The sequence below is a fragment of the Ursus maritimus genome (genome assembly GCF_017311325.1).
Source record: "Ursus maritimus isolate PB19 chromosome X unlocalized genomic scaffold, ASM1731132v1 scaffold_X1, whole genome shotgun sequence".
NCBI classification, from domain to species: domain Eukaryota; kingdom Metazoa; phylum Chordata; class Mammalia; order Carnivora; family Ursidae; genus Ursus; species Ursus maritimus.
The window spans coordinates 57,110,823-57,123,364 of NW_024423319.1; the positions used below are offsets into that span (position 1 = coordinate 57,110,823).

At 36.4% G+C, this 12,542-nt stretch overlaps 1 protein-coding gene across 1 annotated transcript in view; it reads left to right on the forward strand.

The window, feature by feature from the left end:
- The first annotated feature begins 319 nt into the window (after nucleotides 1-319).
- HDX (highly divergent homeobox) overlaps nucleotides 320-12,542 on the forward strand; it is a 207,872-nt gene continuing 195,649 nt past the window's right edge. The window contains exon 1 of the mRNA XM_040630621.1: nucleotides 320-337. Within this exon, the coding sequence (XP_040486555.1) occupies nucleotides 320-337 (18 nt within the window). The remainder of the gene's footprint in view (nucleotides 338-12,542) is intronic.

A 12,542-nucleotide genomic window follows, 5' to 3' on the forward strand; every position in this document is an offset into this window, starting at 1 on the left:
GATGAGCATCACTTCATGTATCTGTTGGCTATCTGGATGTATTCTTTGGAAAAATGTCTATTCACGTCTTCTGTCCATTTTCTTACTGGATTTTTTTTTGGGGGGTGTTGAGTTTTATAAATTTTTTGTATACTTTAGATACTAACCCTTTATCAGATATGTCATTTGCAACTATCTTCTCCCATTACTTAGGTTGCCTTTTAGTTTTGTTGATTGTTTACTTCACTGTGCAGAAACTTTTTATTTTGATAAAGTCTCAATTGCTTATTTTTGTTTTTGTTTCCCTTGCCTCAGGAGACATATCTAGTATGAAGTTGCTATGGCCAATGTCAAAGAGGTAACTGCCTGTATTCTTCTCTAGGACTTTAGTGGATTCCTGTCTGACATTTTGGTCTTTCATCCATTTTGAATTTATTTTTGTGTATGGTGTAAGAAAGTGGTCCAATTTCATCCTTTTGCATGTTGCTGTCCAGTTTTCCCAACACCATTTCTTGAAGAGACTGTTTCCCATTGGATTTTCTTTCCTGCTTTGTTACAGATTAATTCACCATATCATTATGGGTTCATTTCTGGGTTTCTGTTCTGTTCTTTTGGTCTATGTGTGTACTTTTGTGCTGGTACCAAACTATTTTGATCACTACAGCTTTGTAATGTAACTTGAAGTCCAGAATTGTAACGTCTCCACCTCCGCTTTTCTTTTTCAGGGCTGCTTTGGCTATTTAGAATCTTTTGAGGTTTCATACAAAATTGAGGATTGTTTGTTCTACCTCTGAAAAATGCTGTTGATATTTTGATAGAGTTTGCATGAAATGTACAGATTGCTTTGGGTAATACAGACATTTTAACAATATTTGTTCTTCCAATCAATGAGCTTGGAATATTTTTCCATATCTTTGTGGCCTCTTCAGTTTCTTTCATAAGTGTTCTACAGTTTTCAGAGTACAGATCTTTTAGCTCTTTGATTAGGTTTATTCCTAGGTATCATATGGTTTTTGTTCCTGTTGTAAATGGGATCAATTCCTTGATTTCTCTTTCTGTTGCTTCATTCTTGGTATATGTATAGAAATGCAACAGATTTCTGTATATTGATTTTTCACCCTGTGACTTTACAAAGTGAAACTTTGACTTCCTCCTTGCCGATATGATGGCTTTTATTTCTTTTTGTTGTCTGACTGCTGTGGTGAGGACTTCCAGCATGATGTTCAGTAACAGTGGTGAGAGTGGACATTGTGTCTTTTTCCTGACCTTAGAGAAAACCTTTTAGTTTTGCTCCATTGAGGGTTATATTAGCTGTGGGTTTTTCATATATGGCCTTTATTATGTTGAGTTAAGTCCCTCTAACCCTACTTTGTGGAGGGTTTTAATCATGAACCCATGTTATACTTTGCCAAATGCTTTTTCTGCCTCTATTGAAATGATCATATGGTTCTTTTCCTTTCTTTTCTCAATGTGGTATATCACATTGATTGGTTTGTGAATACTGAACCACCCTTGCAGTCCAGGAATAAATCCCACTTGATCATGGTGAATGATTCATTCAGCATAGTGTTGAATTCAGTTTGCTAGTATTTTATCGAGAATTTTTGCATGTTCATCAAGGATATTGGCCTGTTGTTCTCATTTTTAGTGTAGTCTTTATCTGGTTTTGGAATCAGGCTAATCCTGGCCTCATAGATTGAGTTTGGAAGGTTTCCTTCCATTTCTATTCTTTGGAATAATTGAGAAGAATAGGTATTAACTCTTCTTTAAATGTTTTGTAGAATTTACCTGTGAAGCCATCTGGTACAGGACTTCTGTTTGTTGGTAGATTTTTGATTACTGATTCAATTTCTTTGCTGCTTATTGGTCTGTTCAAGTTTGCTATTTCTTTCTGTTTCAGTTTTGGTAGTTTGTATGTTTCCAGGAATTTATCTTTTTCTTCCAGGTTGTATAATATGTCGGCATATAGTTTTTCATAATATTCTCTTATAATTGCTTATGTTTCTGTGGTTTTGGTTGTTATCTCTCCTTTCTCATTTGTGATTTTATTTATTTGGGTCCTTTGTCTTTTCTTTTTCATAAGTCTGTCTAAGGGTTTATCATTTTTTTCCAAGAACCAGCTCCTGGTTTTATTGATCTGTTCTATTGTGTGTGTGTTGTTGTTGTTGTTGTTTTGTAGTTTCTATATCATTTATTTCTGCTGTAGTCTTTACTATTTCCCTTCTGCTGGCTTTCAGATTCATTTGTTGATCTTTTTCTAACTCCTTTAGGTGTAAGGGTTAGGTTGTTTTTTGAGATATTTCTTGCTTCTTGAGGTAGTTTTGTCTTGCTGTATACTTCCCACTTATGACCACTTATGCTGCATACCAAAAGTTTTGGACCATTATATTTCATTTTGATTTGTTTCCATGTATTATTTTTTATTTTTTCTTTGATTTCCTGGTTGACCCATTCACTGTTGAGTAGCATGTTGTTCAATCTCCATGTATTTGTGGTCTTTCCATTATTTTTCTTTTAGTTGCCTTCAAGTTTCATAGCACTGTGGTCAGAAAATATGCATGGTATGATCTCAACCTTTTTGTACTTGTGGAGACCTAATTTGTGCCTTAATTTGTGAACTATTCTAGAGCATGTCCTATGTGCATTTTTTTAAAAAAAATTTTATTATATTATGTTAATCACCATAGAGTACATCCTTAGTTTTTGAAGTAGTGTTCCATGATTCATTACTTGCACATAACACCCAGTGCACCATGCAATACGTGCCTTCCTTAATACCCATCACTGGCCTATCCCAGTCCCCCCTCCTCCTCCCCTCTGAAGCCCTCAGTTTGTTTCCCACAGTCCATAGTCTGTCATGGTTCATTCCCCCTTCAGTTTACCCCCCCCTTCATTCTTCCCTTCCTTCTCCCACTGCTCTCCCTGCTATTTCTTATGTTCTGTAAATGAGTGAAACCATATGATAACTGTCTTTCTCTGCTTGACTCATCTCATGTGCACTTTAAAAGAATGTGTATTATGCTGCTGTAGGTGGAATGTTCTGAATATATCTAAGTCCGTCGGGTCCAGTGTGTCATTCAAAGCCATTGTTCCCTTGTTGATTTTCTGCCAAAATGATCTGTGCATTGATGTAAGTGGGATGTTAAAGTCCCCTACTATTATTGTATTATTATCAATGAGTTCCTTTATGTTTGTTATTAATTGTTTTATATATTGGCTGCTCCCATGCTAGGGAATAAATATTTACAATTGTTAGATCTTCTTGTTAGATAGTCCCCTTTATTATGATATAATGCCCTTCTTCATCTCTTGTTGTGGTCTTTGGTTTAAAATCTGATTTATCTGATACAAGTATTGCTATTCTGGCTTTCTTTTGACTTCCATTTGCATGATAAGCATTTCTCCTTCCCCCACTTCCAATCTGCAGGTGTCTTTAGGTCTAAAATGAGTCTCTTGCAGACAGCTTATAAATGGGTGTTGGTCTTTTTTTTTTTTAAATCCATTCTGACTCCCTGTGTCTTTTGATTGAAGCATTTCGTCCCTTTACATTTGAGTAATTACTACTATTATTATTACTTTTATTATTTTTATTATTAATTATTTTTAAATATTTTATTTATTTATTTATTTATTTGTCAGAGAGAGAGAGAGAGCGCGTGAGCACGCACAAGCAGGGGTAGCAGCAGGCAGAGGGAGAAGCAGGCTCTCCACTAAGCAAGGAGCCCAATGCAAGACTTGATCCCAGGACCCTGGGATCATGACCTGAGCCAAAAGCAGATGCTTAACCAACTGAGCCATCCAGGCATCCCAAGAGTAATTATCGATACATATGTATTTAGTGCCATTTTATTACTTCTTTTTTCATTGATTCTGGAGATTTTCTCTGATCCTGTCTTGTCTTTGTTGCTTTTGGTCTTTCCTTTCCACTCAGAGAGTCCCTTTTAACATTCCTTGCCGGGTTGGTTTAGTGGTCATGAACTCCTTTGTTTTTTTGTTTGTCTAGGAAATGTGTTATCTCTCCTATTCTGAATGATAACCTTGCTTGATATTCTTGGCTGCACATTTTTCCCATTAAGCACTTTGAGTGTATCATGCTACCCCCTTTCTGGCTTGCTCCTTTTCTGTTGACAGATGTGTAGCTAGCCTTCTGGGTCTTCCTTTGTAAGTTAGGGGTTTCTTTTGTCTTGCTGCTATTAAGATTTTTCCTTTACTGTTATATTTTGCAAATTTAATTACAATATGTCTTGGTATTGGCTTGCTTTTGTTGATTTTGATGAGTGTTCATTGTGCCTCCTGGATTTGGATGTCTGTTTCCTTCTCCAGATTAGGGAAGTTTTCAGCTATTATTTCCTCAAATAAATTCACTGCCCCCTTTTCTCTTTCTTCTTCTGGAACTCCTATAATATGAGTGTTATTACATTTGATGGAGACACTGAGTTCCCTAAGTCTATTATCATGTTCCATAATTCTTTTTTTCTCTCTTTTGCCCAGCTTCATTATTTCCCATTAATTTATCTTATGTATCACTACTTCGTTTCTTTGCTTCTTCCATCTTTGTGTTCATTCTACCAAGTCTATTTTCATCTCAGTTATTACATTTTTATTTCTAACTGATTGTTTTTAACTTTTTTTTTATCTCTGCAGTAAGGTCCTCCCTGAACTTTTCATTTCTTTTCTTGAGCCTACCAAGTATCCTTATGATGGGTGCTTTAAATTCTCCATCAGGCATTTTACTTATATCTGTTTTGCTTAGATCTCTGACTATGACCATGTCTTGTTCTTTCATTTGGGATGAATTTCTCTGTCTCTGCATTTTTGTCTAAGTCTCTGTCTTCTTCTCTGTGTTAGAAAAGCCTGTTTTGTTTCCTGTTCCTGAGTGTAATGGCTTTATGAAGAAGAGTCCATACATTGTTTGGGGCCTGGCTCTGCAGGGAGTATCTCTGGTGTGTCTTTTGTGCACTCTGCTGGGGTGCTTTGGCTTCTCTCTCCTTCAGACCAGTCGTCTGTAGAGGCTCTCCTTTCCTGCAGTGGGATGTGTTTGTTCCTTGGCCAGAATGTGGCAAGTTTTAACTAGGTGTGCTCTGCTCTGCTTGTTAAATGAGATCTGATTCTACTTCCATTAGAACAGAAACCCTACAGAACTCTCTGGTTAGGAGATGTGGTGTAGACAGGGTTTTGTGCTGGTTTTCTGGGGAAGAGACCCACCACACTGGGACTGAGGCAAACTTGACAAAGAAGGATGAGAAGGGCAGTGGTGCCAGAGCTCAGAGGTTGGAACTTGGTGTAAGCAGGTTCGGCAGTCAGTGTCAGGGCTGAGCTGCTTTCTGCAGGTGGCTCTGTGTTTATGCTGAGGGACAGGGGAGGAAAATTGCACCAGCCTGCTCCTTTGTCCCAGAGAGGAATCTCTGTGTATATTACTTCTCAAGGATGAGCTCCAAGAAGAGGGAATAATAATATCCCCCCTGTGGGCCCAAGGCATTCTTCAGATCCCCGTTTCCAAGCCATCTGCCCCTGGGTTGTTTGCCTGTTTTCTCTCCAGGAGTAGGGCAGTGCACTCAGGGTTATTCCTGCCAAGCCTGCCAACCTTTAAAATTCCATTCTTTTAGCCCCGCTTGTTGCAAGAACTCATGAAAATCAGGCCTTCTTATTTTTCCAGCCAATGGCTTTGGGGAGGTGTTCTTATGTGTTCCCCTGTGTGCTCCTCTCACTCTTGCCTTTCTCCACGACTGTGGTTCTGTCCTCTCTGCAGTACCTGTGATCTGTTTCTCCCCCAAACCAAGTCTCTGCACTTCCTACCTTCTTTGATGTGGCTTCTTTTCTCCTTTTAGTTGTGGAGTTTGTTCTGTCAGTCTTTGTGTTGATTTCTGGGGTATTTAAATTATTTGAGAGTTATCCAGTTGTGTTCCATGGAAGAGACAAGCCTAGTTTCCTCCTACTATGCTGCCATCTTTGCTCCACACTGTAGCTTATTTATTTTAAAAGTGAAAGTTTGTAACTCTTAATCCACTTCATCTATTTTGCCTGCCCCCGCCTCCACCAAGCTCTCCCCTCTGGCAACCAAATAGTTTCCTATATTTTGTTGTTGTTTGTTTGTTAATTCATTTGTTTCATTGTTTTAATACATTCTACATGTAAGTGAAATCATATGGTATTTATCTTTCTCTGTCTTATTTCAAGATTTCATTATCTTTTTATGGCTGGGTAATATTTCATTGCATATATATGCCCTATCTTCCTTATCTATTCATTTATTGATGGACATTTAGGTTGCTTCCATATCTTGGCTATTGTAAATAATGTTGTAATAAACATAGGGGTGCAGATATCTTTTTGAATTAGTGTTTTTTGTTTTCTTGGAATTACTGGATTTATGATATTTCCATTTTTAGTTTTTTTTTTTTTTTTTTAAATCTCCACATTGTTTTCCACAGTGGCTGCATCAAGTTACATTCCCACTAATATAGTTTGAGAGTTCGTTTTTCTCCACATCCTTGCCAACACTTGTTATTCTTGTCTTTTTGATACTAACCATTCTGACTAGTGTGAGATGATACTCATTGTGGTTTTGATTTGCATTTCCCTGATAATTAATGATGTCGAGCATTTTTTCATGTGTCGGTTGACTGTATGTCTTCTTAAAAAAAAATGTGTACTCAGGTTCTCCACCCAATTTTAATCAGATTATTTGTTTTCTTGGTGTTGAGTTATTTAAGTTCTTTATATATTTTGGATATTAACTCCTTATCAGATCTATCATCTGCAAAGCTAAAGTTTATAACTATCAATCCCCTTCACCTATTTTGCCTGCTCCCCCACATGCCATCCCCTCTGGCAACCAATTATTTTCTTATATTTTTTTTAATTTTTGTTTGTTAATTCATTTGTTTTGGTTCTTTTTTTTATTGGTAGATTCTACATGTAAGTGAAATTATATGGTATTTACCTTTTGTTGTCTTTTCATTTTCTTGGTGGTTTTCTTCACTGTGCAAAAGCTTTTTAGTTTGAGGTAGTCTTGTTTATTTTTTTCTTTTGTTTCCCTTGCATGGTGAGACATATGCAGAAAAATATTGCTAAGGTCAGTGTCCATGAGTTTACTACCTATATTTTCTTTTAGTTTCATGGTTTCAGGTATTACATTTAGGTATTTAATATACTTTGAATTTATTATTGTGTATGTTTAAGAAAGTGGCCTAGTTTCATTCTTTTGAATATAGCTGTCCAGTTTCCCAGAACCATTTATTGAAGATACTGTTTTTTCCTAAAATACACTCTTGCTTCCTTTGTCATAGATTAATTGACTATATAAATGTGGGTTTATTCCTGGGCTCTCAGTTCTGTTCCATTGATCTATGTGTCTATTTTTGTGCCAGTACGATACTGTTTTGATCACTATATATTGTTTTGTAATATAGTTTGAAATCTGGGACGGTGATACCTCCAGGTTTGTTCTCTCTCAAGATCACTTTGGCTATTCAGGGTCTCTTGTGTTTCCATACAAATTTTAGGATTTTTCATACTAGTTCTGAGAAAAATACTATTGGTATATTAATGGGGATTGGATTTAATCTGTAGATTATTTTGGATCATATGAACATTTTAACAACAGTAATTCTTCCAATCCATGAATATGCTATGTTTTTCCATTTATTTGTGTCATGCTCAATTTCTTTTGTCTGTGCTGTACGGTTTTCAGAGTACAGGTCATTTACCTCCTTGGTAAAATGTCTTTTTACGTAACTTTTTGAAGCAATTGCAAATGGGATTGTTTTCTTAATTTTACTTTCTGCTATTTTGTTGTTAGTGTATATAGATGCAGCATAGTTCTGTATATGAATTTTGTGCCTTGCAACTTTGCTGAATTCATTTATTAGTTCTAATAATTTTTGGTGGCATCCTTAGGGTTTTCAGTCTTGCCACCTACAAATAGTGACAATTTTACTAATTTCTTACCAATCTAGATGCCTTTTATTACTTTTTCTTGTTTGCTTTGGCTAGACTTCCAGTACTATGTTGAATAAAACTGGTGAAAGCAGACATCCTTGTGTTGTCCCTCAACTTAGAGAAAAAGATATCAGCTTTTTAGTGTTTTGTATGATGTTAGCAGTGGGATTGCCATATACAGCCTTTATTATTTTGAACTATGTTTCTTCTATACCCACTTTATTAAGAATTGTTATAATAAATGGATGCTGAATTTTGTCAAATGCTCTTTCTACATCTGTTGAGATTATCATATGATCTTTATCTTTCATTTTGTTAATGTGCTGTATCACATTGATTGATCTGCATATATCGAACTATATTTGTATCCCTAGAATAAACCCCACTTGAATATGGTGAAAGATCCTTTTAATGTATTTTTGAAATTGATTTGCTAATATTTTGTTGAGGATTTTTGCATCTGTGCTCATCAAGGATATTGGTCTGTAATTTTCTTTTCTAGTAGTGTCTTCGGTTTTGATAAGAGTTTAATGTTGACCTCATAGGATAAATTAGGAATAATTCTTTTTGTTTTCTATTTTTTGGGGATAGAGTAGGATTGGTAGTAACTCTTCTTTAAATGTTTTGTAGAAGTCACCTGCGAAGCCAACTGGTCCTGGAATTTTGTTTGTTGGGATTCAATTGTATTACTAGAAATCAGTCTTTTCAAATTTTCTATTTCTCCCTGAATCAGTCTAAGAAGATTGTATGTTTCTAGGAATTTATCCATTTCTTCTATCTATGTCCAATCTATTGGCATGTAATTTTTCATGGTAGACTCATAACCCTCTGTGTTTCTGTGATATCAGTTGTAATTTCTCTTCTTTTGTTTCTTTTTTTATTTATTTGAGTTCTTTCTCTTTTTTCTTAATGAGTCTGGGTAAATGCTTATCAATTTTATCTTGTCAAAGAACCAGCCCCTGCTTTCATTGATCTTTTTTTATTTTTTAGACTCTATTTCATGTATTTTTGCTTGGATATTTATTATTTCCCTCCTTCTGTTAGCTTTGGGCTTTGTTTGTTCTTCTTTTTCTAACTCCTTAAGGTGTAAGTTTAGGTTGTTATTTTGCTTGTTTCTTGAAGTTGGGCTTTATTGCTATAAATTTCCTTCTTAGAACTGCTTTTGGATGCTCCCAAAGATTTTGGACCATTGTGTTTTCATTTTCATATGACTCCATGTATTTTTTTAAAATTTCTTCTTTAATTTTTTCCTTGTTTAGTAGCATGTTGTTTGGCCTCCATGTGTTTGTGTTTCCATATTTTTTCTTGTAATTGATTTCTAGTTTCATACTGCTGTGATTGGAAAAGATGCTTGATATGATTTCATTCTCCTTAAACTTACAGAGACTTGTTTTGTGGCCTAAAATGTGATCTGTCCTGTGGAATGCTCCATATGCACTTGAAAGAATGTGTGTTCTCCGGTTTTGGATGGAGTGTTCTGTATATATCTGCTAGGTTCATGTGGTCTAATGTGTCATTCAAAGTCACTGTTGCCTTGTTGATTTTCTTTCTGGATTATCTATCCATTGATGTAAGTGTAGTGTTAAAATCCCCTACTATTATTCTATTACTGTCCATTTCTCCCTTTACGTCTGTTAATATGTTTTATATATTTACTTACTCCAGTGTTGGGTGAATAGATATTTACAATTGTTATATCCTTTTTTTTTTTTTGGATTGATTTCTTTATCATTATGTAGCGCCCTTTGGTTGAGTCTTGCTACTGTCTTTGTTTTAAAGTCTATTTTGTCTGATATAAGTATTGCTACTCCAGCTTTTTATCCACAATTTGAATGGCATATCATTTTCTGTCCCATCTTGTTTATTTATTTATTTTTAGAAATGTTATTTATCTACTTGACAGAGAGAAAGAAGAAGCAGGGGGAGTGGCAGGCGAGGGAGAGGGAGAAGCAGGCTCCTCATTGAGCAGGGAGCCCACTGTGGGACTCAATCCCAGGACCCTGGGATCATGACCTGAGTTGAAGGCAGATACTTAACCGACTGAGCCACCCAGGTGCTCCTGTCCCATCCCTTTTAGTCTGTGTTTTAGTTCTGAAATGAGTGTCTCATAGGCAGCACATGGATAGATCAAGTTTTTCTTATCCATTTAGTCAACCTATCTTTTTTTTATTGGAGCATTTGGTCTAATAGTTAAACATTTAAATGTTTATTGATAGTTATGTATTTACTGTCATTTTGTTAATTGTTTTCTTGGTTGTTTATGTAGTTCTCTGTTGTTTTTTTTTTTTGTATTCTTGTTCTCTTCTCATGATTTGATGACTTTTTTGTTGTTGTTTTGTTTTGTTTTGTTTTTAGTGTCATGCTTGGATTTCTCTTGTGTGTGTGTGTGTGTGTGTGTGTGTGTCTATTATCAGATTTTGGTTTGTGGTTACCATGAGGCTTATATATAGCATCTTAGGAGTTTATATATTGCATCTTATAGCAGTCTATATTAAGTTGATGGTAGCTTAAGTTTGAACACGTTCTAAAAGCAGTCCAATTTTTACTCCCTCCTCCACATTTTATATATGTGATGTCATATTTAATATCTTTTTTTTGTTTTGTATATCCTTTGACTAATTTTTGTAGCTATATCCAATTTTACTACTTTTGTGTTTTAACCTTCATACTAGCTTTAAAAGGGATTGATCTACTTTGTTTATTATATGTTTTTACCATTCAAATTTTCTCCTTTCATAATTTTCTTACTTCTGGTTATGGCCTTTTCTTTTCCACCTAAAGAAGTCTCTTCAACATTTCTTGTAAGATGAGTTTTGGGGTAATAAACTCCTTTAACTTTTTTTGTCTGGGACACTCTTTATATCTCCTTCAATTCTGAATGTTATCCCTGCTGGATAGAGTATTCTTGGCTATGTTCTTCTTTTTTTCCTTTCAGCCCTTTGAATATATCATGCCACTTTCTTGTAGCTTGTAGAATTTCTGCTAAGGAATCAGGTGATAGTTTTATGGGGTTTCCCTTTTATATAACTATGCTTTTCTATTGGTGCTTTTAAGATTCTATCTTTAGTTTTTGACAGTTTAATTATTATACAGCTTGATATGGACCTCCAAAGGTTTTTATGTTTGTGGCTCTCTGTAATTTCTGGACCTGGATATCTGTTTCTTTCCCCAGATTAGGGAAGTTTCAGCTATTATTTCTTCAAATAAGTTTTCTGTCCCCTTCTTTCTCTCTTCTCCCTCTGGCATTCCTATAATATGAATGCTATTATGCTTGATATTATTGTAGAGGTATCTTAAGTTATCCTCATTTCTTTTATTCTTTTGTTTTCTGCTGTTCAAGTTGGTTGCTTTCCATTACCGTGTGTTCCAGATCACTCATTTGTTCTTCTGCATCCTCTAATCTGCTATTGATTTCTTCTAATATATTTTCCATTTCAGTTGTTGTATTCTTCAGCTTTGGTTATTTTTTTAATTTTTCTATCTCTTTGTTGAAGTTCTTACTGAGTACATTCACTTTTCTCTTAAGTCATTTGAGCATATTTATGACCATTACTTTGTTTATTAGGCAGATTGCTTATCTCTATTTTGTTTAGCTCTTTTTCTGTGCTTTGGTCTTATTCTTTCCTTTGGAATATATTCCTCTGTCTTTTCATTTTGCCTGACTCTCTGTGTTTGTTTCTATGTATTAGGTGGGTCAACCACATCTCTTGGTCTCGAAAGCAATGGTCTTATTTAGAAGGCATTCTGTGGTGCTTTGTAGCACCATCTCCCCAGTCACCAGAACCAGGTGCTCCCAGGGTATCCTCTGTGTGGGTTATATGTGGGGTTTTTTTTTGGGGGGGGGAGCTGGGTTGCAACTACTATAGGCATGGTGGTAGGTGGGGCTGGCCCTCAACCCAGCTGGCTGCAATGTATATCTGCAACTGCTATGGGTGCACTGGTAGGGAGGGCTTGTCCTGTGTGCAGCTAGATGGGAAGCTACTGCAGCTTTTATGGGCATGCTGTTAAGCAGGGCCAAACCTCACCTTGGCTGTCTACAATGATCTGCTGTCACTCTGTGGGTGCAAGATGAGGAGGGTCTGCCTCCAACACAGTTGGCCCAAAGGCCTGGTTGCAGCTACTGTGTGTGTTCTGATGGGCAGGGTTTACTCCTGGCATGGCTAGCTTAGAGGCCTGGCTGAAGCTACTGCAGGGATGCTAGTGTGTGCCACTAGTACCACTTCCTTGGGACAGGAGTTACTTTGGATAGGCACCTGTTCTAGTCAAGGCTACTTGCTGTGTGTGGCAGAGTGGAAGTCACTTTGGTTGGGGGGACACTTGTTCTGATTGAAGCTGCCTGCCAGTTATGGAAAGGTGGGAATCACTTTGGAGGTGTGCCTGCCAGGTTGGCAGGTTGGGTGGAGCAGGTCTACAGGGTAACTTTAAGACAGGGCAAGCTATGCTAGCAAGTTAGATGGAGCGTGTCAGAACTGTCTCCCACAAGTTTCTGACTATCTGCGTTGAGGGAAGGCAAGAAAAATGGTGCCTGACAGCATTTCTCTACTTGGAGAAAGTTTCTGCAGATCCCTGTCCATCTGGCATGTATTGTAAAATTAGTCAATAAATCTCTTTCATATATTACC